General features: G+C 41.7%; 2 protein-coding genes across 4 annotated transcripts in view; one reads left to right on the top strand and one right to left on the bottom strand.

Annotated features, from left to right (window-relative positions):
• MAEL (maelstrom spermatogenic transposon silencer) overlaps positions 1-10,100 on the bottom strand; it is a 40,471-nt gene extending 30,371 nt beyond the window's left edge. For 2 of the 3 annotated variants that reach the window (XM_068538350.1, XM_068538352.1), the window contains exons 1-5: positions 9,910-10,100; positions 9,561-9,653; positions 7,854-7,953; positions 6,760-6,915; positions 5,480-5,521 (exon numbers count right to left, since the gene is read on the bottom strand). In XM_068538350.1, the coding sequence (XP_068394451.1) occupies positions 5,480-5,521; positions 6,760-6,915; positions 7,854-7,953; positions 9,561-9,653; positions 9,910-10,041 (523 nt within the window). In that variant the 5' untranslated portion in view covers positions 10,042-10,100. The remainder of the gene's footprint in view (positions 1-5,479; positions 5,522-6,759; positions 6,916-7,853; positions 7,954-9,560; positions 9,654-9,909) is intronic. The other variant, XM_068538351.1, reaches the window with a different exon arrangement.
• An 8,530-nt stretch (positions 10,101-18,630) lies between these two features.
• Positions 18,631-27,133, top strand: part of ILDR2 (immunoglobulin like domain containing receptor 2) — a 62,766-nt gene continuing 54,263 nt past the window's right edge. Inside the window, exons 1-3 of the mRNA XM_068537617.1 lie at positions 18,631-18,730; positions 22,181-22,887; positions 22,935-22,989. Of these exons, the coding sequence (XP_068393718.1) occupies positions 18,631-18,730; positions 22,181-22,887; positions 22,935-22,989 (862 nt within the window). The remainder of the gene's footprint in view (positions 18,731-22,180; positions 22,888-22,934; positions 22,990-27,133) is intronic.

Here is a 27,133-nt window from a genome sequence, read left to right as displayed (position 1 = left end):
GACATACAGATGGCCAAAAAGCACGTGAAAAGATGCTCAACATCACTAATTATTAGAGAAATGTAAATCAAAACTACATTGAGTTATCACTTCACACTGGTCAGAATGGCCATCATCAAAAAGTTTACAAACAATAAATGCTGGAGAGGGTGTGGAGAAAAGGGAACCCTCCTACACTGTTGGTGGGAATGTAAATTGGTACAACCATTATGGAGAAGAGTATGAAGGTTCCTTAAAAAACTAAAAATAGAGCTGCCATATGATCCAGCAATCGCACTCCCAGGCATATATCCAGAGAAAACCATAATTCAAAATGATACATGCACCCCAATATTCATTGCAGCACTATTTCGAATAGCCAAGACATGGAAGCAACCTAAATATCCATCGAAAGAGCAATGGATAAAGATGTGGTACACATATACAATGGAATATTACTCAGCCATAAAAAAGAATAATATAATGCCATTTGCAGCAACATGGATGGACCTAGAGATTATTATATTTAGTGAAGTAAGCCAAAGACAAATATCATATGATATTGCTTATATGTTGAATCTAAAAAAGAAAAATGATACAAATGAACTTACTTACAAAAAGATTCATACCCTTAGAAAACAAATTTATGGTTACCAAAGGGGAAAGGTGGGGGGAGGGATAAATTAGGAGTTTGGGATTAACACATACACGCTACTATACATAAAATTGGTAATTAACAAGGACCTACTGTATAGCACAGGGAACTCTACTCAATACTCTGTAATAACCTATATGGGAAAAGAATCTGTAAAAGAATAGACATACGTATAACTAAATCAGTTTTCTGTATACCTGAAACTAACACAATGTTGTAAGTCAACTATATTCCACTATAAAATAAAAATTAAAGAAGCAGCTGTGGTATATATATATGCATAGGACTACTACTCAGCCACAGAAAAGAACACAATTCTGCCATGTGCAGCAACGTGGATGGAATTGGAGGGCACTATGCTAAGTGAAGAAGCCAGACAGAGAGAGATCAATACTGCATGACATCGCTTATATGTGGATCTAAAAAAACAAACTAGCGAATATAGCATAAAAGAAGCAAACTCACACATATAAAGAACAAACCAGTGGCTACCAGTGGGAGAGGTGCAATATAGGGGTGGGGGAGTGGGAGGTACAAAGTATTGGGTGTAAGACAGGATCAAGAATGTATTGTACAACATGGAGAATATAGCCAATATTCTGTAGTATCTGTAAGTGGAAAGTAATCTTTAAAATTGCATAAAAACTAAAAATTTAAAAATATAAAAATATATAAACACCCCCTTAAAAAAAACCCAAATCCTGAGATTAGAATCCTGTGATTCCAAATCCTGAGATTCTAAATCTCAACAAGCTTTTTGTGAAGCATGATAAACTGATTCTGAATTGTATGTGGAAAAGCAAAAAGAATAACCATAATATTCCAAAAGAACAAAGTCAAGTAAATATGATCAAAATATCGTGTTTAACATATGACATGGGCACCAAAAAACAAGCAGGTCGATAGAACAGAAGATATCAGAAAGACTCATGCATAAAATGAAACGTGATATGATACAGGTGGCACTACATATGGGGAAAAAATTGATTATTCAATAAATTATGCTGAGACAACTGATTATCCACGTGTGAAAAAAACAGAACTGAATCTCTACCTCACACATCATACATAAGTCAATTCCAGGTGGACTAAGAACTTGGAACTATAGAAGAAAATAAATATATCTTCATGGCCTTCAAGTAGAAGGGAAATCTTAAATAAGACCAAAAAACCCCACAACCATGACGGAAAAGATACATTTACTGAACTAAAAATAAAAACTTGTTCATTAAAATACACCATAAAGGGTAAAAAAATGCAAGGCACAAACTGCAAATAGGTATCTGCACACAATTAAAACAATCAATAAAAACATATATTATAAACTTCCATAAACCAATAAAGATGAAAAACAATCCAGTGGAGAAATGGGGAAAAGACATTGTTGAGTTAAAAAAAATACAAGTAAAGAAATATATACAATATGTTATATAAAAGTTCAAGCAGAATTAAATACACCATTTAAATATGTATTTATCATAAAATTATTTATAAAACAAAGGAAATAACACAAAATTCAGAACAGTGGTTCTCTTAATAGGGAGGATGAAATCAGGGAAAAATACAGGGGTCTTCAATGATAACAGCAATGTGCTATTTCTTCAGCTGACTGACCAGCAGGTGCACTGCTGATCATTAATATTCTTTCCACCTTAAGTGAATGTTATGATTTTTTTGTGTGTGTATGAAGCTTCATTTTAAAAGCTGATAGACCTTTTGTACAGGAAGCTGAAAGCAGTTTCTAAGGCTTTGCTCCTTTTAAAGCAGAGCTTCTCTCTCAAAAATCATTAATTAGTGAAATAGATAGAAGCAGAGTTCCTCTGGGGAAGTGCAGGAGCATGAGATGGGCCCAAACCTCCTACCCGCTCCCCACTCCAACACACACATACAGAACCTGCACTCCCCTTCAGAGGAACATACTGGTTGGGGGGGGAAGTCTGTATCAAAATCTCTTCCAATCTTGAAATTCTGCGATATTATGTGCTAAACCATAATGCCCATGAAGCCTTCGCTTGATTTCACTTGTACATACTTCTTAAAAGGCCAGATCGCACAGGAGCATTTGAAACATCTACATGCACATTCCTTAACTTCTAATCAAATTGTAACCACATGTAAACTTGCTTCAGTGTGTTACTGTATGAAACACGGTCTTTTCCTAAATATCAGTTTGATTACACTAGCCCGGGCATTTTTAGTTATTATGTCGACATAACTGTCACTCTAATACACTCATTTGTCTTATTTAATTGGCACATTTCTCAGGGTTATCAAATTGGCAATTTAAGACACGCTTATATTGGTGAGCTCCAAGGATCTTAGGTTTCCTGAATGAAAAACATTGTGCTCAGTTTTAATTAGTCTGAAAAAAAACTCAAGAAAACATTCCTAGACTCCTTAATAGGTTTGTTTCTAAGAAGCACACTTTCTATACAAATTGTGAAATTTTTTGTTCTAGTTCTGTGAAAAATGCCATTGGTAGTTTGATAGGGATTGCACTGAATCTGTAGATTGCTTTGGGTAGTATAGTCATTTTCACAGTGTTGATTCTTCCAATCCAAGAACATGGTATGTCTCTCCATCTGTTTGTATCATCCTTAATTTCTTTCGTCAGTGTCTTATAGTTTTCTGCATACAGGTCTTTTGTCTCCTTAGGTAGGTTTATTCCTAGGCATTTTATTCTTTTTGTTCCAATGGTAAATGGGAGGATGCTCAACATCGCTAACCATTAGAGAAATGCAAATCAAAACTACAATGAGATATCATCTCACACCGATCAGATGACCATCATCAAAAAATCTACAAACAGTAAATGCTGGAGAGGGTGTGGAGAAAAGGGAACCCTCTTGCACTGCTGGTGGGAATGTAAATTGATACAGCCACTATGGAGAACAGTATGGAGGTTCCTTATAAAACTAAAAATAGAACTACCATACGACCCAGCAATCCCACTCCTGGGCATATACCCTGAGAAAACCATAATTCAAAGAGAGTCATGTACCACAATGTTCATTGCAGCTCTATTTACAATAGCCAGGACATGGAAGCAACCTAAGTATCCATCGACAGATGAACGGATAAAGAAGATGTGGCACATATATACAATGGAATATTACTCAGCCATAAAAAGAAATGAAATTATTTGTAGTGAGGTGGCTGGACCTAGAGTCTGTCATACAGAGCGAAGTCAGAAAGAGAAAAACAAATACCGTATGCTAACACATATATATGGAATCTAAAAAAAAAAAAAAAAAAAGGTCATGAAGAACCTAGCAGGACAGGAATAAAGACACAGATGTAGAGAATGGACTTGAGGACATGGGGAGGGGGAAGGGTAAGCTGGGACAAAGTGAGAGAGTGGCATGTACTTATATATGCTACCAAATGTAAAACAGATAGCTAGTGGGAAGCAGCCACATAGCACAGGGAGATCAGCTCGGTGCTTTGTGACCACCTAGAGGGGTGGGATAGGGAGGGTGGGAGGGAGACACAAGAGGAAGGAGATATGGGGATATATGTATATGTATAGCTGATTCACTTTGCTATAAATCAGAAACTAACACACCATTGTAAAGCAATTATACTCCAATAAAGATGTTAGAAAAAAAAGAACCACACTTTCTGTTAATCAGTTAATTTGGAAAGACTGTAAAAATAAGCCTTTAAAAATGATTTTTCTAAAAATTTAATCAGAAACAAAATAAACAGTAAAGGGACATTCTCACAAATGAGTGTTCTGGTACATAGGGATTCCAATGCACTCATGAGATGAACAAACCAGAAAAAGAACTTAAGTAAAAATGTGAAATTAATTCACCAGCTAAGTTTCTATTTTTGGTTTTTACCACTACCTATTTCGTCAAATAACCTCAGACAATGTAACACTTGAGATTAGCTAGGTTCACACCTCAAAGTTACAACAGAATTTTTATTCTATAATTTTTTTCATTCAAAGCTACAAACTTACTAAAAAAAATTGCCTTAAACTCCTTGTTCCAAGGCCTACAGCCCTGATCCCAGGCAAACAAAAAAGGACTAGTACATGTTTTTCACTAAGACTGGAAAAAACTCAAAGGACATAACCAAAAATGAGTCTAAAATATTCTCTTCATTTATAAAGAACAATATTATAAGTATTACAAAACAGCTGCTTGTTATGGCAGATTTGAAAAACTTATTTCTAATTTCAAACCCTTCTACCGGCTAATTGCCTACATTTTTAAGAAAAAAACCTGACATTTTGAATAAAACTTAAAAAGCAAACCTATTATCATGATTTTCATTTTCATCAAATAAGAAACTGGTTAAAATCTAGTTTCTAGAAAAGAGTACAAGAGCTTAGATATACACAGTCACATCCTTTGGTTGCAAAATACTTAAAATAGAAACCCGTTTTCCTCATCTGAAAAATTAATTCATAGCTGTTTTGCTGTTTAACATTCTGTTATGTTTTGAAGTATCAACTTTTTATCCCTTAATTTTGAATGGATATTCCTGTGAATGGCCCTAAATCTAGGTAACCTGATACCTGTTAAAAGACCTACCTATGCACCTGGCCAGTAAAAGCCGCTGATCTTCAAGCCAAAGGATATAAGCAGAAAAAAGAAGAAAATAAAAACACAATCTCCATAAAGGGAAAAAGATATTATCCTTTCATTCTATATAATTTTAAAGTTTTTAAGGATTACATACACCATCTACCACTTCTATGAAGATTCTCCGACAATAATTTAGGTTATTCTTCCCCCCAATCAATGTTTTATGTGTCTGTTTAAAGCAACATCTTAACCAGGTACGCACGTATTCAATGCCTATATTCTATCTACCCCATGACTTTATACTTACTTGCAGCCTGACAATGAAACCGAAATCCTCGTGGAATTTCCCCTGTAATACAAAATATTTTACTGAGAGAAGCAGAAATCTGGAAACTCTCTGGTTGTGCTACAGTAACATTCCACAGGATAACCAAATCATAACATAGGTACTTGTTACTGCTATGTAAAATTACAGAAGATTAAACCCTCATAGAGGAGTTTTTTCCTAACCAAAGGTATTATGACTATCAAAGAATCTTGGTATATTGTCTAAGCTACTTTAAAAAGCAAGTTATTCCTCACAGAGAAAGAAATACTAGGTAAAGAAAACTTGTGCTAAAGGAATGTTAGCCAGGGGTCCACGAACAGGCCACAGGGATTCATGAGGCCCTTGATATAGCAAGGTATTTACGTACTTCTCAGAGGGAAAAAGTCTCCAAATTCTATTTTTTAATGTTTTACACCCGTACAGAAAAAAGTAGTTTTTTGACATGTCCTAAGCAGCAACTCTCCTAAGTGTAAGTAGGAAAATTTTTCTTGTTATCTGAAAACAAGGAAAAGTACTGGACTGTCCTAATGAATTTTAAAGCAATTGATAAAACTGAAGATGAAATTCTTCTTTTCCCAACCTCTTCTCCTTTACTCTTCTCCCTACACGTTCCTCCCACTTACCTTTAAAGGTATAGTGCTCCCTTAACTACTATCTACCAACTTAGGAATTGAATCAAATCCTATGTCTTCATTACTAATTGCTTTTGATGGGGTGGAGTAGTAGGAAGAAAAAATAGTGAGAATACCCGAGAGCCTATTAAATACTAGGCTATTTCCATACCTTCTCATGTATTCCTTAGAACAGGCCTCCAATAGGCATTATCCCCAATTTATAGATGAGCTAATAGGTTCAGAAAGGATAAGTACTTTGCTCAAGGTTATAAGGCAATAGCAAGTTAAAAACTAGTGACTGTGGAGGTGAAGGATGGGGTAAAGAAAGAAAAGAGCAAAGGTATAAGAAGCTTTCAGGAAATTCTAAGATGTAAGACCGCAAATAAGCAAATAGCAGGCTACACATTTTTCAAGCATTCTATCCACCCAACTCTAATGCTTACTTGAGGTTAAAAGACTAAACCAAAAACTCTGTGTCAACACTTAGTTCTTAATAGTTTTTCATCCAATTATTATGAAGTCCTGTGTTACATTTTAAGGACTTACCTACACAACAGCTTTTAATAAAAACACTATTATCAAATAAGCTCAATATAAAAAACATAACTTTTAAAGATCTAGCATCTACTCTAACTGGCCACTTACCAGGACTTATAAAGCTGTGGAAATCTGCCATAATACCTTCTTGGAGAGAATATTTAACACAGCCTATTTCACAAGGGAGGAAGCGCTGTTCACAGTGAGGAGGTAGCTCGCCATGGCTAAAAATGTTCAAAAAATAAAAAATGCCTCCAAGGAGAGCTTTAAAAAAAATAATAAAAAGACAACACGAACAGATGAGCATTTCGCATTTACCCCTTTGACAAAACCAAAAGTTTTAGAACCTTTCTCCTTGTGTTCCTATATCCCTAAATGAGCTGGAAAAGAGAAAATAAATCAGCTATACCAGGTAAATTAATCAATTTTTATAATTACACTTATCAAGGATTAAAGTAGTAACCACTCTGTGCATGAAGGAACAAAATTATTCAAACTTGCAGCCAGCTCTACATAATTTAGCTGTACATAAGCCCTGAATCTCAGGAATGACTTAAGAAAAGCTGTGACCCACACTCAAAAAATATAAGGGCTAGGGAAATAAAACCAAGTACAATCAGTGTAGAAAAACTCTGATATAAACTATGGACAATTTAGTTCACTCTTTACTTTTTACCAATATACACAAGACCACTTATAAATTCTCTAAAGGAAGAAAGGAATGTGAGAATGTAAGGAGGTCTTATTTACCAGGATTGGCCACACTTATGACTGCTAAAGATGAAATTTTTAACAAAGAACACATTTAATAAAAAACAGCCAGAAGGAATAGCAAGGACTCTGATTAGCTATGTTTTTATCTAGGCTAGCTCAATTTATCTTTACCTTTATAACAAGTGTATGTTAGTGTCTAGCTATAAACACTTAAATCCAAAAAGTACGTTTAATAACATATGAAGTGGTAGAAAACAAGAGACCAGATTTTTGCCAAAAAAAAAAAAAAAAAAATTCTCCAGTGTTACTTCAACGAATGCACATTACCCGATCTTTTACAACTTTAGTGCCATCATGTTCAAACACCTGTAGTCAATTACTTTGAAATGCAGAATCAAAATGAACAGAACACATGTTTACTGATCAATATATCATAGTATTTTTAAGCACCCAAATTTATCTAAGCAAACAGTTTAGGATTACTCTACCTTGATCACTTTTTAGAGACAAGCTTGACATATCCAGGGGTGAAACATTCTGCTTTGGTACGAGCATGCCTGGCCTCCTCAGTGGGGTGGAAACAGGTTTCTAAAGAAAAAGGTAATCATTGACCACATACTTGAACTCTCGCTGGGCACTTTATACCATATATTTAAATTTAGCAAAATAACTGCAAAACAGCCCACAGATTACTTTGGTAACCTCTCCAGGCCAATAAACCCAATGAGTATATAAATAAATAATCGTCAATAAAACCAACACTCAAAGGCAAACAATGGCAAAAATCTATAAATATTTTGTATCAAAAGGCTGAGTGGTAAATAACCACTCCAATTACTGCTGAAAGCCATTTGCCCACTACTGATAATCTAAACTAATCCTATTGGGTCACACAATACATGCCTGTCCAGTAGCTAAAAAAATATCATTTCCCAGGACTTCCCTGGTGGCGCAGTGGTTAAGAATCCGCCTGCCAATGCAGGGGACACGGGTTCGAGCCCTGGTCCGGGAAGATCCCACATGCCGCGGAGCAACTAAGCCCGTGTGCCACAACTAGAGCCTGCGCTCTAGAGCCCGCGAGCCACAACTACTGCAGCCCACGTGCCTAGAGCCTGTGCTCTGCAACAAGAGAAGCCACCGCAATGGGAAGCCCGTGCACCACAACAAAGAGTAGGTCCTGCTCACCACAACTAGAGGAAGCCCGTGCACAGCAATGAAGACCCAAATGCAGCCAAAAATAAATAAATAAATTTATTAAAAAAAAAATCATTTCCCAAAGTACTCTAATATTATTTGTTCTTCACTCAAAATAAAAACCAGATTGTGCTGGCTCCAAGTCTCAATGACGTATACATACAACACGGCTTTCATTTTGAGGGGAGATGTCTTAAGACACTGTAGTTAGAAGAAAAAAAAAAATTATGGCTCACAAGTACAAATTCAACTGATTAGAGCTTCTACTCAAACATAAAGCCATAAAATAAAAATCTCTCAAACCTAAAACAAGCAAAACTCTCTCGAATTTCAATCCAATATTAACACTTTATAATAAGAACAGAATTTTTGCTATGTAAGAATGGGAAGAACACAGAGGAAGGGGGGAAATTCCACAATTACCCTGCCTTTTCTTGATATGAATCAGCAACAAATTTTATTTAGTGCTTTAACATTCTGCTACACAGAACTTAACCCAAATAAACTTTATACAACTCTTACCTGTAAGACACAAACATTCACCAACATCCACAAATCTTGTTATTTCCATACTTTAAACACAGGAACTGGCCTCGTTCCAGGTGTCATTCAAAAAGAGAGAGTGGACCAAACTACTTTTAAACATTTGAAAAAGCGTTCTTAAATCATAAAGGAGTTGAAAGAGACCCTTAGAGGTCATCTAGTACAAACCCTAAATATCAACGCTCCCTTTGCTGATCACGGTCTACTGGGTGCAGGTTTCCTAATGGAATTTTCCCTGGCCTTCACCATCAAATGATACCAAGGTGTGCCCTAGTACCGGAGCCTGCTATTTTTTAGCAGGCATTCTCTGACATGAGGAAAAAAATGAAAAACTCTTCTTTGCACTCACCCAAATCACCCAGTCGTCTACCATTGACATTCACCCATTCACTCATCCAGCATTTACTCAGCATGCCTATGTGCCAGGAAGGTGACTGCTCTTCTCTGGCTAACTTTACCTGCTTCTCCGAAGGCCCAGAGTCCTTCCCCTGGGCAGCCCTCCACTCTCGAGCCATTTCTGCATATTTCTTCTTTTCCTCCTCCCTCAGGAGCTTGAGGAGATAGAAGAGGGAGACAAGCCGCAGCAGTGAGGACCTACTGCCCAGGGCCCCGCCTGTAGATGCCTGCACATTACAGGGAGGCGGAAGCGGCGTCGGCTGCCCTGAGCCGCGGACGGACGGGCGGGCGGGGGGGGGTGGTGTTCCTCACCCTCCAGCAGGGGCCCAGGGTTCACTGGCCTCCTCGAGTCTTCTTTCCCTCCCGTTTGCTCAACTGCCCGACCCCGGGCTCACCGGCCTCCAGCCTTACCGCCCAGTCACTGGAACAGTAGGGGATGGCATCAGTGACGCAAGCCACGGGCAGGCCTCTCCGCCGTAGTTCGGGGATCTTCTCCTTCACGAAGAAATAGTAGGAATTGCGACTGGCCCTGCGGTTAGGCATGGTGAGTGCGGTACAGGCCCCGAAGCGGGCCAGAGACAGTACCACACTCAGCCGCCCTCGTCCGGCTCACGCTCTTAGTAACCGAGGTGGAGGCCTGCGCGCGCAGGTCCGTAGCTCTCAGCCAATCAGGGCATGGTGCGCAGGCGCATTGGCCTCGCCAGGAGAAAAACAGCCAGAGATGGTAAGATTCCCCCTCGTGCGGCCATGGGGGCGGGGGGGGAGGGGCGGGGGGAAGAGAGGTCACAGGTGAGGAGCATTGTGATTGGCTGGGATGAGTCGTTGGCGGAGGTCTTGTCACGTGGAAGGCTTGGAGCAATTTCCGTATATTATTGCGTAACATCCATCAAAATAGGTAGAGAGGAAGAGGACCAGCAAGTGCTTCAGGTTCTTCGATGTTTTACAACTGTAAGGGGCCAAATCCGTGCTGAGAATTGTGAAAGGTATTGGATGGGGGGACAGAGTGAGGAACGCGACAAACAAGATCTTTTCCCTCAAGAAGTTTACAATCTAAAGGTAAGGGAGGCGGGTAAGATGAGGAAAACCACCAGTATGATTTGATTTGGGTTTTCCCCATTCTTAAATGACATTATTGTTTCAAAAACATGGTTTTTAAAAACGCAGTTTTTCTTAAGTGTTTGTGAGGAGACATACAGTAAGAGTCTGAGATTTTAAATAATGTCTTTGAATAAAGTTTTATAGATTTCCTCATAAAGGTCTGGTTTATTTATTTATTTTTTTTGGTTGTTTTATTCCTAGAATATATTTGGAACTATTATATGTATTTCTTTTTTCCATTATATTTTCTAATTAGTTACTGCTGATGTGTAGAGAAGGTATTGATTTTACTGTTAATCTTGTGTATTTAGTCACCCTGCTGAACTCTCAGATTGGTTCAAATAGTGCCAATCGATTTTATTGGATTTTCTAGTAATATGTGCTTCCAGCAGAAATTCCTATCTGTGTTCAGTTTATTGAGTATGTGTATACGTGTTGTATGTATATGTTTTAAAATCAAGAACAGGAGTTGAAATTTTATTAAATGCTTTTTGTGCATCTTTTCAGATGACCGTATGGTTTTATTCTTTAATTGGTTAGCTCAATAAATGATATTGCTAGGTTTTTCTAATGTTAAAGCATCCTACCATTCCTACTACTATAACCTCTTCTTGATCATGCTTTGCATTGCTTATTTTTTAAAGCATACTTAATGTGGGATTTTTGCTTCCTTGATTGAAGTGATATTAAGTTACAGATTTTTTCCGTGATATCCTTACAAAATGTTGGTATCAGCGTTGTAATAGCCTCATAAAATGAACTGCTATCTTTTTTCTCTGTTCACTTTGAACAACAGATGGAATTATCTATTCCTGGACAGTTTGGTAGAACTTCACTAGTAAAACTCTTTGATCATAGTATATCTTTGGAGGGTGGGGTTGACCTTTGATTACCATTTCAATACTTTGTATGGTTATTAGTCTTTTCAGGTTTCCTACCTTTCCTTCAACCAATTTTGGTAATTCATTACTTTTTATAGAATTGTTTATTTCATTTAGGTTTTCATTTATATTGCTGTAAAATGTTGGCAAGAATGTGACATAACTAGAATTTTCATACAGTGGCAGTTTCTTACAAAGTTACACATACATTTAACATAGGACCAAGAACTTCCACTCATTTAGGAGAAATGAAAAAATATATCCCCTTGGAAATGAATTTCATAGCAGCTCTATTTATAAGAGCCCCAAACTGGACAACCCAAGTGTTCACTAAGAGATGAACTGATTTAAAAATTGTGGTATAGCCATAGTAGACTGCTATTCAGGAATGAAACGCAATGAACTATTGATATTCAACATGGATGAATTTCAAGATAATTTTGTTGAATGAAAAAAGGCATACATAAAAGGATAGATACTGTATGATTCCACTTATACAAAACTCAATAAAAGGCAAAACTATCATTTAGAAATCAGATCAGCAGTTACCTAGGGCCAAGAGGTAGACAAAGGGGATTGACTGAGAACTGACAAGAGAACTCCTGGGTTGTCAGAAATATTCTATACCTTGATTGTAGTGGTAGTAGTTACAGGTGGCATATAGTTGTCAAAACTCCTCAAATAATACATTTAAAAGGTGTGCATTTTATTGTGTGTAAATTATACTTCAATAAAGTTGATTTAAAAAACAAAATTGATTGGCATAAAATATTTGCTTGTAATTTAAAATATACATAATTCCTAATGTTATTTATACCTTTTCTTTTTTCCTCTTATTACTTGCCAAAGTTTATTTTATTGATCTTTAAAAAAAAACAACTTTGGGTTTTATTGATGAACTTTACAGTTTTCCTATTCCTTTTTATATCTGCTTTAAGTTTACAGAGTCCCTCTTTCTATTACTTCAGGCTGGTTTGTGGTTCTTTTTCTAGTTTCTTGAATAAAAAGCTTCATTCAAGTATTTCAATTTCTATTTACTATCTTTCTAGTTTTCTTATTTTTCCTTTTTCTGCTTTAGTTGGATTGATCAGTTATTTTTTTCTCTACTTTCTCTTACATTGGTTTCAAGTTATGCATTCTATTTTGCTTCATTCAGTAGCTACCCATATTTTTAAGACACCTGTTTTAAAACATATTTTTATAACAACTTATACAGTTAATAGGTACCCATTACCTATTAGACAAATAGACCCATTCTTCCCAAATAGACAAGAAGCTTAGAAAGCTATTGCTTCCCCTCACTTAGTATCCCAGCCCACTGCTCCACCACCCCATTGCCATCTCCCATGTTATTATCTGGGATTTTAGTTCCAGACTGCTTTTTTATACCAATGTTGAGACATGATGGAAGTACAGTAAGTTAAATACATATATCTAAAGCATACGACTTGATGAGCTTTAACATATGTGTACAGCTGTGAAACCATCACCACCATCAAGGTAATGAACATATCCACCCCCAAAAGTTTCCTCACTACCCCCTTAGGCTGCTTGAAGTTGCCCCATAGTTCACTAATATTCTATTCATTTTTTTCCCTTCAGTCTTTGTTCTTTGCATTTCATTTTGCATTTTCTACTGCTCTTTCTTCAGGTTTACTAATCTTTTCGTCTGCAGTGTCTAATTCGTTACTAATCCCATCCAGTGTATTTTTTGTATCAAATCATTTAGTTTTCATCTCCAGAATTTGATTTAAATCTTCTTTATATCTTCTGTATTTCTACTTAACATGGTCTATCTGCCCTCTACCTTTAACATGGAATGTAGTTATAATAAGGAATATAGTCATAATAACTACTAAATGTCTTTGCCTACTCATTTCATCATCTGTGTCATTTCTGGGTCTGTTTCTACTGTTTGATTTTTCTCCTTATTATGGGTTGTATTTTGTCCTGCTTCTCTGTAAGCTTGGCAATATTTGGTCGGATGACGGTTGTAAATTTTACCCTGTTGAATGCTGCATATTTTTGTATTCTTATAAATATTCTTGTGCTTTGTGTTATGTTATTTGGAAACAATTTTAGTCTAGTTTTTCCTCCTTTTGAGGTTTGCTTTTATGCCTTGTTATTCGGAATCAGAGCAACCTTTAGGACTAATTTTCTCCTCTGCTGATATAACACCCTTCTGAGTACTCTTCCTGACAACCCATGAATTTGGAGGTTTTTCCACTTTGGCTAATGGAAACACAGACTATTTCTAGCCCTGTGAATTTCAAGGATTGTTCCTTCTAATCCTTTCACGTTGTTCTTTCCCTGGCACTGTATAGTTTCCTCCCACACATGCACTGATCAGCATTCAGCTGGAGCTCCAAGGGAGATCCTCAGCAGATTTCCAGAGCTTTTTCTTCGTGCTGCTCTCTCTGTCTGGTACTCTGCCCTGTGAACTCTAGCCACCCTGGCCTACCAGACACCCAACACCATCTCCTTAACCCAGGGAGACCACAGGACTCTGCCTAGGTTACCCCTCTTAATGCTGCATTCTGGATCCTCTCTCTGGGCAGCAACCTGGGGCAATCACAGGGCTCACCCTGTTTCTGTTCTTTCAAGGATGACTCATCTCTGCTTCCTGATGTCCAGTATCTGAAAACATTGTTTCATATATTTTAACCAGTTTTTTAGTTGTTTCAGGCTGCTGGATAAATTCATGTCCTGTTACTCCATCTTGGCCAAGATCGCTTTATCCTACTTTAAAAATTCAAAATAATATTTTGATTTAACTGTTAAATGTTTAAATAGGTGATTGGAGGCAAACCTCTCTAAGGAGTTGCCATTTAAAATGAGAAAGGATGCAAAGGTACGGAGCTAGTCATGCGAAGAGCTGAAAGAAGAGCATTCCAGACAGAGGGAACAGCACATGAAAAGGCCTCACGCAATAAAGAATTTTTTGAATCCTCAGAACAGATGGAAGACCGGTTGGTGTTGCTGAAGTGTATCCAGTCAGGTGGAGAGGGGTGCATGCTGAGGATAGAGTGACCAGCAGAGATTTGGGCATGGCCAGTGTCAGGGGTGCAAGTATTACTCTAAGGACATGGGTGGTCATTTAAGGGATTTTTTTAAAGTGTCATTATATAGTTTACAGTTTAAGAAGGTCACTCTTGATGCTAGTCAGAGAACAGGTTCAAATCAGCAAGAATGGGCACGAGGAGATGAGTTAGGAGGCTTCCTCAGGAGTCCACGTGAGATGATGATGACCTAGAACAGAGACATGGAGCAGACATGGAGACGTGAGGACGGTTTCACTTGTACTTTGTGGAAAAACAGAACTAGCTGATGGATTGGCTGCAGGAGTAAGAGAAAGGGAGGAATCCTAGGGTTTCGACTCGGGTAACCCAGTGGCAAGTGGTGTCTTTTTGTAAAATAGCGAGGACTGTGCTAGTGCCAAAGAGGGTCCAACGCTCCTCATAATTCTATTACCTGCTCCTCTCCTTCTTTAATACAATTGATTTTTTTTCCAGTTTTACTTAAGTAAAGTCCTATGTAAACAGAACAGTTTTTCCCTTTTTCCAACCACATTGATCTTCCTATTCAGAAATTCTAGAGGGGGGCAGGTTTTTGTTGGGGGTATGCATGGCAGGGGCCGGGGGTGTGGATCAAGAATCCAGTTATGGACATGTTAATTTTGAAATGCCTATTATACAGTCAAGTGGAGATGTCAAGCAGGCAATCGGCTAAGTCTGGAGTTCTGGGCTAGAGATAGAATTTGGAAGTAAGCCACATAAAGCTGGTACTTAAATTCATGGAAATAGATGCGATTGCTTAGGCTGAGAGTGAAGAGAGAAAACAAGGATCCAGGATGGAGTCCTGAGGAACACCAGCATTTAGAAGTCAGTTAGAAAAAGAAAACCCAGTAAAGGTAAGGAAGAAGGAATGTCTGAGGAAGCAGGGAGAAAACCACGGAAACTAGGAGAAGAGTTTCTAAGAGGAAGTGCTTCATTCATTTAATATTAAGAGTCTGCTGAGTGCTAGGCTCTATTTCAGGCACAATAAGTTGAACAGAACAAACCTAATAATGAGGAAGGCAGACAATAAAGAAATAAACAACTATGTGTATAATAAGATGTCCGAACATCTTATTGGACAATAAGTCCAATGAAGAAAGATAATACACGATAAGGGAATAGGGACTGATGGAGGGGACAATTTTAGGGTGGTCAGAAGAGCCTCTATTTGAAGAAATGAAATTTAAGCAAACACTGGAAGTGAGGAAACAAACCATGAAGATGTCAGGCAAAGAGCGTTCCAGACCAAGGGAGTAGCAAGTGCAAAAACTCCAAGGTGGGCACACGTCAGGGGTGTTTAAGGAATAATGAAGTAAGTCTGTGGCTGGAGTGAAGTGAGCAAGGGGGAGAGCAGAGAGGATATTGCAGAGGGAGCTTGGGCCAAATCATACAGGGCTTATAAGGTCACTGTGAGGATTTTTGATTTCAATCTAAAGGGGTGAGAAGCCATTGGAAATTTGGATGGCTTCTACTTTTTTTCTTAAAATATTAAGTATGAGGTGTGATTTTCAGCTGAGTGAGTGTTATGAAACCACCCCAAAAGAAACAGCATTTTAGGAAAATGTTTTTCCTCATGCTATTTTTGTCCTGATGCTAGTTTAAATTAAGGCCCTGACAGTACGGTTAAAGTGCATCCTCCAACCCGTGCTAATAATAATAGTAATAGTAGCTAACATTCATTGAAAGCTACCGTGTCAGACTCCCTGCTAAACACTGCACAGCATAATCTCATCTCTCCTCTTCATAACAACCCTATGAAATAGATTCAATGATCATCCCCATTTTGCAGAGTGAGAAATTGAGGCTCAGAGTGGTAAAGTGCCTTCCCCAGGCCACACAGCCCATGAGCGGCTCTGACCTCTGTGAGATCCCTGCTTCTTTAATATAAGTATTCCAAGTTGTTCATTATAGGTGCTCAAGGATGTTTATTACACGGTGCTCTGCCAAAGCAAAAAAGGGGAATTTCCAAGTTCCCCATCTTCTCTAGACATTGCCTGAATGCACACCACGTTCTTGAGTAACTCACCCTGAAGTCCGGTTGATTGCTTGGCTTGCTCAGTCTGTACACACGCAACCTGTTGTCAGGTCATGTGGATTCTACTTCTTGTGTCTCCCTGTAATGTCTCTCTTACCTACTATTTGCTTCTCATTCCTGCCATGCTATAGCTTAGTTCTGGTACTTGTTCCTTCTTGGGCTCTTGTGATGAGCTCTCCCATGGAAGAGGCCTCTGCCTGTTGTCTCTCTTTCCACCAGTACATCCTACATCCTGTGGCCACAATAACTTGGCTGAAATACAGGTCTGATCTTGTTCTTCTGCTTAGATATCCTTATGGGTGGTCCATTGCCTGCAGAGTTCAGTCCAGACGTGATAGCCTGGATCACCTTGGTCCGACCTCAGCCAACTTTTCCAGCCTCATTGCTGACTCATATTCCTGGCAGCAGGCCCCACGCTCATCTCGGCCCATTGCTTATGCATTTGCACTACCTCCTGCTCCATTTCTGCTTTTAGAAATTCTGCGCAGATCATGTTTAAGACTTAGCTCAGGGGTCACCTTTTCATGAAGACATCTCCGACCAGCACTCCAGACGGGTAACTGACCACTCTCCCTTTGTTCCCAAACCATATCTAGAACATGTCCTAATATGGGCCCTGTCACACTATCACATTTAAAGGCCATGTGTCTCTCTCTCCCCCACCCCAACACACACACACACACACACACACACACACACACGGCTACAACCCAACTGTAAGCTCTTTGACAGAAGAGGCTGCGACTCATCCATCTTTGAATTCCTACTCATCTTGAATTTCTAGACAGCATAGTATCTAAAATACAGTAGGTGCTCAGTGAATGTATATGGAATAAATAAATGAATGAATTCAAGAAAGAGAGAAGAGAAGATGAGGAAAAGGGAAGAAGGCCCTGGAACAGGTTGTAATTAATTAGACAGAAATTCATATTGATCATCTCTGTGTATAGGGCACCCACTCAGAATCGGGTAGGAGTACAGAATTAACGATTCGAGAGAGAGCCTCACCCCACGACTCCAACACAAAGGTCAAGGCTGCCGTTCTTTAACACTAGCTTTTCGAGAGCCCCCAAATGACCCTTCCATTGCTAGAGCTGCTTCCCTTCGTGCTGTTGAGTGTTCTGACTCTGTTGTTCCAGCTGCCTTACCTGCCTGTTTTCTGGGGGTGAGGTCATTGGATGACATACTTATTCTGGCTCACTTCCCTCTCTTGGGCTCTGTCTTTGACCCGTGCCAGGGGAGAAGGCCTCTAGGAGAATGCTTAGGGCTGAGAAGCAATCTTCTGGCTTAATCGTCAAGACCTAGAACCCAAAGCCTGGATAAAATACAGAAAGACAGGCCCCCTTCATCATTCCCCCTTTGGGCTAAAAGGTGCTGCTTGATCACTGGAATCTGCTCTGCTGCTAATCTGGGGGGCTGTTGATGCTGTGTTGGCTTCCAAAGGAGGCTGACACTGAAACAAAAACAAAAGCGGACACTGGAGATAGGGCTCCTAAAAGAGAAGCAGCCTTACTTCATCTTCGGCTCTGTAACTCACAGAGAAATTATAGGTTGAACTGTCAGTCACTAAGGGCTCCCAGGGCTTCAACTGCTCATAATTAACTTGATTAACAGCTCATGATTGAGACAGAATGAGTGCAGGTGTACATTTGGGGGCTTTGTATCTGGCTAAAGATACAGGCCTGACAAAACACCTGTCACCCCTTCTTGGTGACTCTCTCCTTCCTCCAGGGATGTCGCAGAGACTGAGTAAATTGTGGCACAGCTGTATCTTTTGTCCAAGCAACTCTTTCTACATTGTAGAACTATTAGAGCATGTAGAAAATCTAAAGAAGAAAATATAAATGAATGACTATCCTACCTGAGATAACCATTATTACTCTTTTGTTGTTTCCATTATCTCTTTTAAATACATTTTCCATATTTGAGACCATGCCCTAAATATAGTTTGATGCTCTGCTCTTTTTGTCTGCACATTATCCTTGGAGAGACCTCTGTGGGGAAAGCATAGCGAGCTAACTCAGGTGGGGGCCGCCCACCGTTGGTGGGGTCTGGCCTCAGGATGGGGCAAGCAGACATCATCGAATTCTGCCCCCCCCCTGCACCCCCGCAGTTTGATTTGAAGCCTGAGACAGCAGGCTCTTGGGTTAAATCTGCTTCAAGTATGTGAAATTTTCAGTACATTCTCCCAATCTTTTACTTATTATATACTTACCACTGTTCTTGGCAGTACAGCTTTTTAAAATTCTTTGGCATCATGTGCTTTATATTTGCATTTCCTTTCTTTAAAGCATTTTCTTAATGAAACAATTTATTCTGCAATATGAAAGGGCTTCCAGATTGAAAATGTTTCCAGTTTCCAGTACAGGGTGCCTAGAGTCTCCAGTATTTGTTTGTTTGTTTGTTTATTTTAGTTTATCACTTTAATTTAGATTTTTTTTAAAAAATTATAATTCATTGAAGGTGGTTTTGAAGATATGGGGGATGGGGAACATTAACAAACTGAAAAGGTAGCACAGGAGAAGGAAAGAGGAACAAAACTTAGGTGAGAAACGTGGTATCTGTTTTAAAGTCACACCTCATAGATTCCTCCTGGAAGAACAGATCAGAGAGAAGTAGAAATGTGATATTATCTGTGTGCTTTAAAAAGATCTACATTCAGCAGAATTCATGTGCATGCATGCCTATGTGCCTGCAATGAAATCATGTTTTAAAGAGGATTCAGCTGCATTATATTTATAACTATGTGGTTGCTACCAGCTACCAGCCTGTCTCCTTGCGGTGGTTCACTTCTCTTTTCTCCATGTCCTAATTCTGTTCTAAAGGGTGCAACTTTGGCAAAGCCGCCTGTCAGTCCACACCCACTCCCCATCATATACAATTCCAGCTGTGGCTTCCTGGGAATCCTGATCTGGTCCCACATAGGCCTATATTGTGACATTTTGTCTCTGGTTGCAGCAGAAAGTTTGAAGTGTTGGGGATCCGGACCCTTCCCTTGGCGGTGAAAAATTCATCTCTATGGGGGTCCTGTCCTATTTGGCCAGGATAAACGGACAACTGGAGCTTAACCAGATCTGAATCTGAGGCTCATTTGCAAACATCAACTCAACAGCCTCCCAGAAAAACAAAAAAGTGATTAAGTAATGCTTCTTAAACATTAGTGAGCTTCAGAAGAATGTGAGGAAGGCAGTTAAAATGCAGATTTCCAGGTCCCACCCAGAATTTCTGATATCATAGTTTTTAGTAGAGACTGGTAATCTGCATTTAAGCAAACACTTTTATGTGATTCTGATGCCAAAGTTCAAAAACCACACTTGGAAGAGCACCAGGGTTCTGGTGTCATATCCTGCTACCTCCACCAATACGGCAAGATAATACCATTGTCCCACCCTCCTCCTACCTCCATCCTTTAGGCTGCATGTTTTGAATCATCAGGTGTACCCTTAAAGTTCCTCTTAACCCTCCATCACCTTGGTAATAACGTGCATTAGGGAGGGGTACACACCATGATTTAGTCCAGTTTAGCACCTCCTTAGGGATGGCCCAGGCTCCACCCACTCAGGAAGATGCTGATCAACTGTATCTCTCTAGCTAGAAGATAGACATGCAGGGTGCTACACAGAAAATAAATTCCCTGGTTGGTGGACAAGGCCCCTGCATTCTATGATTCACTCTGGCACAAGCTTTTCCCCAAGTGCCCTGACTCCCTTCTGACATACAAACTCCAAGCACACATTCAAAGCTCACTTCTGTGGGCTTTCACTTTCCACTTTCCATGCACATCCAGGTTCCCTTAGCTCAGTCCATCCCCCATGTCCAATTTCTCAACTCAAATGTCCAAGTTTTGCATAAAATACCATCGTTATGTATGCTTAAATACTAAACACTATTCAAACTCTTTTATGCTCTGTGTGCATGGGCACATGTGCATATACACACACACAGTAAATGTGTGTAAATAATTTGTAGGTGATACAAATGCATCATCATATCAACCCTCTGGTCTAGATGTCAGTTTTATAGTGCAAAGGGAATATGCTTTGAGCCAAAAGATCTCCGTTCAAATCCTACCTTTGCCACTTGCTAGCTACCTGATCTTTAGAAGATAATTAAATTCTCTGGGCCTGTGTTTCCTCATTAGGATTAACCGAGAAAGCTTGTGAAACATCTAGGACTGTGTCTAGAACCTAATAGGAAACCCACAAATGTTAGGTATCTCCTTTATTTCAATTTTCCCCTTCCTTCCTTCCTTTCTTCCTTCCTCCCTCCCTTCCTTCCTTCCTCCCTTCCTTCCTTCCCTCCTTCCTTCCTTCCCTCCCTCCTTCCTTCCTTCTTTTGTATATGAAAGAAAATAGTCCTCCAAATTTCTCTCACACAGCATATTAGTCAGGGTTCTTAATTGCAAGCTTCAGAAATCATCTCTCGCCAAAATAAGCAAAGAGAGAATTTACAAGAGGATATGGGGTGGCTCACAGAATTGTCAGGAAGGCTGACGAGCCAGGTGTAGAAAGTGAGCTGGAACCCAGAGAGGCTACACAACCAAGAGGACAGCCCCAAACCACACATCACAGTAGTCTGATGGCCTGACCTCTGCCATGGCTGGCCTGTGAACACTGGACGCCAGCTGCCCACCTCAGCAGCAAAACTGATTCTCCGCTGACTCTGCTTCTTGCCTCATGTGCTCCAGGTTCAAAAAGCTCTGAGTGAGAGGGTCCCCGGTTGGGGAGACTGCTCTAGACTTTTTGGCTTCCATAGTTGGGATTCCTTGAAAATAAGAAGGGAATTGCGATGTCAGGCAGCCATGAAAGACCAGAGTCAATTCTCACCATTTCTGATGTTCACATCTCATTCCTGTTTCACATATATGTTCATTTATTCCTAAGCATGTAGAGTCTCTCTCCAGGGACTCTCCTCAAGCCTAGAACCACTCTGTTTTCAGAGGAATTTTCTACCTTTGTGCCTGTCTCCTTTCTTTCCTCTGCCCAGAATTCCCCCTGCCCTGTCCCCTTTCCACCCCCAATCCCTCAATAGCACAAATCTTGCCCATTCTGCAAATACCAATTGAGATGTTACCCCTTCTTTACTGTGGTGTTGCCCACTCTCCCCCAGTCCCCACTAAACTGCTCCTTCCTTCATGTTCTTAGGGCCCTTTCTCCAGATCTCCATCATCGCATTTGCTCTGTTTTACTACCAGTATGTGTTTTGTGATCAATGTGCTGATCTTCCTCCCTCTCCGGGACCCAAGATGAGGCCCCTTAATGGCAGGAAGTCTGTCTTCCTCATCTTTGTAGCCTTGGTTCTTGGCACCTAGTAGATGCTTAATATGTTCGTTAACATACACATTTCTCGGTTGTCTCGAAACATACATTTAGAATCCTTTCCTACACACACAAGATCCTTTTAAGAAATGGAGTAATCCATGTTAATGCGCCCTGCAAACTGTGAAGTGTTGTACAAATGCGCCTGATTTTGGCCAAAAGGCCGAGAAGCGATTAAGTGTTGGACAAATGTGAGCCGTATAATTGTTCATTTCATTCTAGTTTTACATATTTTCTGTTAAAGAGCTGCATGCCCTTATCTCATAATGCTTTAACCTCATAATGTTTTAACAGGAGAAAGTTTCGACGCGGGATTCCCGCCTACCTTTTCCAATTCTGCTGAGCCCCTCGGTTCCTTGCAGTGTCAAAAAGGGAACCGAACGGAGGGGCAGTGGGGTCAGCGAAAGCGCACACCCTTGCCAACAAGTTATGCCAAGTCCCCGCAGGTCCCTCTGTCCCAGTTCAGGATGGCCCTGGCCATGTGCGTACCCAGACTCCCCCTCCTCGAGTCCCCAACCCCGCTTTTGGCTCGGGTCCCGAACGCTGGCTTCGCTGGGAGCAGACGCGCTGATCGCTCCCGGCTCCGCGCAGCCCGCCCTGCCGCCTCCCCCGCGCCCCCTCTCCCCCCTGTACTTTGTCACTCAGCGCTGACCTGCGAGCCGCAGGGGCGTGCACGTGACCGAGAAACTTTGGTAGCCCCGGGGCGGCTGGCGGCGGGGCCGGGAGCCGGCGGCCGAGCTCCCCCGCGCGGCGCGCTCTGCGGCCGGAAGGCGCTCGGTGGGCCGCGCTGCCTGGGCGTGCGGGTGCGCCAGCCGGCGGGGAAGGCGCCGCCGAGCGCCGCGTGGACCCCGGGAGCCCGCGGCAGCGCGCGTGCCGCCGGCGGCGCGGTCAGCCCGGGGCCCCGCCTGCGCGGCCCGGGCGGCGGGCGGCGGCGCCCAGGGACGCCGGGGGCCCGCTCGCGCCCGCCGTCGCCTCCGCCGCTCGGTTACCTCGATCTTCCCGTCTCTGGCGCTTCCCACTTCCCTCACTCCTTAATCTGGATGGGAAGTTGGGGAAAATGGACAGGGTCGTGCTGGCGTGGGTTGCTCTCTTCTGGCTAACAGGTAAGAGGCGTTTTCTACCGAGACGGATAACTTTATATGTATTCCGGTACTGGTTCTGTTCTAACCCTAGCCCACCGCGCCGCACCCCCAGTTACCCCCCATTGTGCTTAAAGCTGCTTAGCAGGCTGGTGGTAAGTGGGGGGAGGGGTGTGTGTGTGTGTGTGATGGGGGAGGCGGAGAGAAACCCGGTATCAAGTGAGCTGGATCGAGATGCAGGTGTTTTGACTCATTCGAGATAAGAGATTGTTCTTTCCAGTGTGCATTTCTCCTTCCATACAACGGTTCTTCCTTGGTCTTATCTTGAGTTTGTAATGCTGTGAGTCCTGGGAAAAGCCTGGTTGGGAAAAAAAAATGAAAGCTCGGAGGAAACTGATTAATTAAGAGAACTGGTTTTCTGGGGGTTGGAAGTAAAGGAGTGTCTTCTTAATTCCTTCCCTAGAGAAGCCGGGAGCCCCAGGGGCATTCTTCAGTGGCTCCCAGGTGTGCAGGGGAGCGGGGATGAGGAAGGACATGGGGATGGAGGCTTGATTGGTTGTGGAGTTGAGGGCCCCACTCGCATTTGGTACCATTTGGGGAGTGGTCCCACAGAAGAGAAGAGCCTTCCTCCCCCCATAAACAGGTGGGAACACCCTCTAATAAAGATAATTTGCAGAGATATTCAGAAGGTAGGGCCTTGCCTTAGCATTAGAGTCACTTCCTCTAGCTGAGACCTCCGTGTTTCCCCCTCCCTTTTGGTGAAGTTTCTCCCCACCCTCCTGGGGTCTGGAAAGGCTCTAGTTCCTAACACGTGTTCCCACAGGATGATCTGTGAGGTTGAGAGATAGGTGGCCAGGCTGAATGGGCAGCCCTGAGAGATTCACAGAGCAGCCCTGCCTTGGGTGGAGGTGGAGGGGTTAGGGAGGCTTGGGTGGTCTGGACTGGGTCTGAGGCAACAATTCAAAGCAAGGTGGAACCAAGTGATGGAGGAGAGGAACAGGGGAGCAGAAAAGTGGCGAAGACAAGATGGGGTAGTGAAGGGCAGGAGAGAAAATGGAAAATAGCACCAAGAACAAAGTTGTGTCCCTTCTGGGAGCATTGAAGACTGGGAAAAATCAAGTCAGTAGGAAAAGAGGAACAAGATAAAAATATCTAAGGCAAGTGATTGAAAGAGGGTAAAATACATTGAAGAAGAAAGACAAAACCACTATGTCCCTTAGCTTCAGAATAAGAATATAGATTGCCTCAGTTTTTTTTTTTTTCCATTCCTAATGAAGGGTCCCTAACACTGGCTCTTGCCCCCTGCAGGGTTTAGGTTTGGGGAGGGGTCCCTCAGCAGAGTTAGCCTCTTCTCTTGGCTGCTCTGAGTTCATCCCTCCCACATTATTCAAATATGAATCACCTCTAATTTCAGGGATTGCCTGATCCATGCCTCCCCACTCCCCTGGCCTCCCAGTGCCTTCTACTTCCACCCTCACTGATTCTGAATGTCCTTAATTTGCCTCTACTTCTCAATTATCATATCTGAGGGGAACTTTGGCCTTGAACCTCTATCACCGCCTCCCTGAAGTCAGCTAGGCATCTAGGGGAGGGGTCCCCAAGTCAGAGGTGCTCTTCCAGACACCCTGGGGTATACCCAAAAAAAAGCTCTCTAGGGATTTGCAGGGCATGGGGTAGAAGGGGAACATAGAGCCCTTGCTAGATGGCTGACAGCTTTTCATGAGATGGTCCCTGGGACCATCTAATTCAGTCCTCTCAGTTTATACAAATGGAGATCCAGAGAGGCAATGTGCACACAGCAGGTTTGTGTTGGAGCGGGCACTAGACCCAGTCCTCCCAAACCCCGGGCCAGTCCTGTTTGCACTCTCCTGAGCTCCCTCTCTGAGCTTTGTGGGGTGTGTGTGTGTGGGGGGGTTGTTTTTGTCTTGAGGGGAGGTGCTGCTTCATCTGGTCTGTGCCTTCTCCCATCCGCACCTGGAGAGGTTGCTCCTGCCTGGAAGCAGGCAACAGGTTAGTTATCAGGGCCATCCCAGCTGTCAGAGGGCTGGGACTTCCAGGCTCTGCAAGTAAGCCTGGCTCCAGAGGTCCCACTGATCACCCACTGGCATCCTCTGGTCCCAGTTTCCCCTTCCCCCCCCCCCCGCATCCCACCGTGGACAAGCCTCAGCCTCAGCAAAGTGAAGCAGCTAACAATGGCGGCTGGGGAGAGGGAGGGAGGGAGGGAAGAGAGAGGAACAGTCAAGGATGAGATGGATTCAGACTCATCGGTTCACAGAGCAACCAGGAGACAAAAGGTAAGACATTTTAGTCCAGCCCAATCAATGAATTCTCTCTTGAGGGGGTGGTGGAAGGGGAGGGAGAAAGGAAAGGACAGATTAAAAATGAGTCAGAGAGCCAGGAAAAAAACCACATTCCTTCTCCCTCTCCCTCCCTTTCTCTGTCTTCTCTCTTTTTCTCTTCCTCTCCTCCCCTTCCCCCCCACCCCCCCCCCCCCCACCCCTAGTTTCTCTCTTTTCATGCAGGCTGAGCAATTTCTAATCAACACTTCAGGCTTTTTTCCTCAGACTCTAGCAGCTCCTTCCTCGTCTTTCATTACAAAAATTCTGTATTTTTTTCTGCTGTATATTTAGCCTCATGATTTCTCATTGTCATTGTGATGCTGCTTCCTGTAATAAATTGTTTTGTTGTTGTTGTCCTTGTCGTTTTGCACAAAACAAAATGCTTACCAGCTGCTATTTTAGCAACAGGTGCCATCTAGCAATACGACTTGAGGAGGGTTCACTCTGTCTTTGTTCTTGAATATGGATGGCGTTTCAGCCCTTCCTGGCAGCAGAGGCTGCAAGAAACGCCAGAGCTGTGGCGACACTCTGGGAGCAGGCAGTTCGTTTTCCTGGAGACTCTTTTGGGTCTCTCTGTGACAAAGACTGCTTGTTCTATTAGCATTTCTTTTGGTACCCTTTTGGTTGTATTCATTCATTTATTCATCCTTTCTCCAAGTCTGTATTAAATTCCTGTGGTTTCTAAGTATTATGATAGGTGCTGAGAATAAAGAGAGGAAAGACATAGTCCTTGCCCTCAAAGAGTTGTCAGTCTAGTCAGTGACTCAAATGAGTTTTCAGGTAATTTTGATATGGAGGTAAGAGGTCCTATAATAAGAGCCATGAGAGCCGCACAGGTGCTACGAGAGCACGGATGAGGCATACATGCCTGAAACCTGGGGTGGGAGTGGAGCAGCTCGGAAACAAACTCCCAGAAGAGGTGATGGCTGAGTTAATACATTTATTCATGCACAGTCAGCTGCTGAGTTACTGTCACATCCAGGCATGGTGCTGGGGTTAATAAGACAGCCCTGCCTTCAAGGAGCTTACAGTTTGATGGTGGAGACTCCAGTGATGGAACTGTGATCACCCAGTTATGGAGTACCCTGTACAAAGGCCATGATAGAGATCTGCACTAACTGTTGTGGGTGCCTCAAGGTGGCTTCTAACCCAGCCTGCAGCAGGCAGGGAGGAATCCAGACACAGTGGCTGGTTTGGTTTGCATTCAGGTAGATGCCTGGTGACCATGAGAGGATGGGCTTGGGTATGGAGGGTTAAAGTGTTAATTAGCCCTGGAGAAGGAAGAGTTGCTTTTAGAGATTCCTGACACCTTAATTTCCATTATCGCCTTTCCGATCCTGTATACTTTTCAATTTTTCTCCCTCCTCTGTTCTACTTTCCTCCATGGAAGAGACCTTTTTCATACCAGAGCATCTTCTTTCAGCATCTTGTCACAGCCCTCTCCATGTCCCACCATGCTCAGCCTGGGTGCTTCTCTCTGGACTAGGAGAGGGGGGTTGTTTCAGTATCCCCATTACTCTTTAGATTTTAGACTCATGATTCTGCTGAATGTCTAGTTTATACAGATTTGGGTATTAGTTCTAGTAGTCCTAGTGCAACACTATGCTAGTACCATGCTGTGGTCTTAGTTCAAGTACCTAGTGCTTAGTACAGCGTTAGTAGTATTAGTACCAGGACTTGGTTAGTGGAAAGGACCCTGACCTTGGATTTGAGGATTGGATTCCAGTCCCAACTTCTTCACAAATTAACTGTATATCCATGGCATCTGGGTCTTATGATCAGTTTTTTTCTTTTTGGCATGTAATTTTATTTTATTTTTTCATTGAGAT

Source organism: Eschrichtius robustus, chromosome 3 (genome assembly GCF_028021215.1).
Source record: "Eschrichtius robustus isolate mEscRob2 chromosome 3, mEscRob2.pri, whole genome shotgun sequence".
Classification (NCBI taxonomy): domain Eukaryota; kingdom Metazoa; phylum Chordata; class Mammalia; order Artiodactyla; family Eschrichtiidae; genus Eschrichtius; species Eschrichtius robustus.
This window is presented reverse-complemented; position numbering and strand designations above follow the sequence as displayed.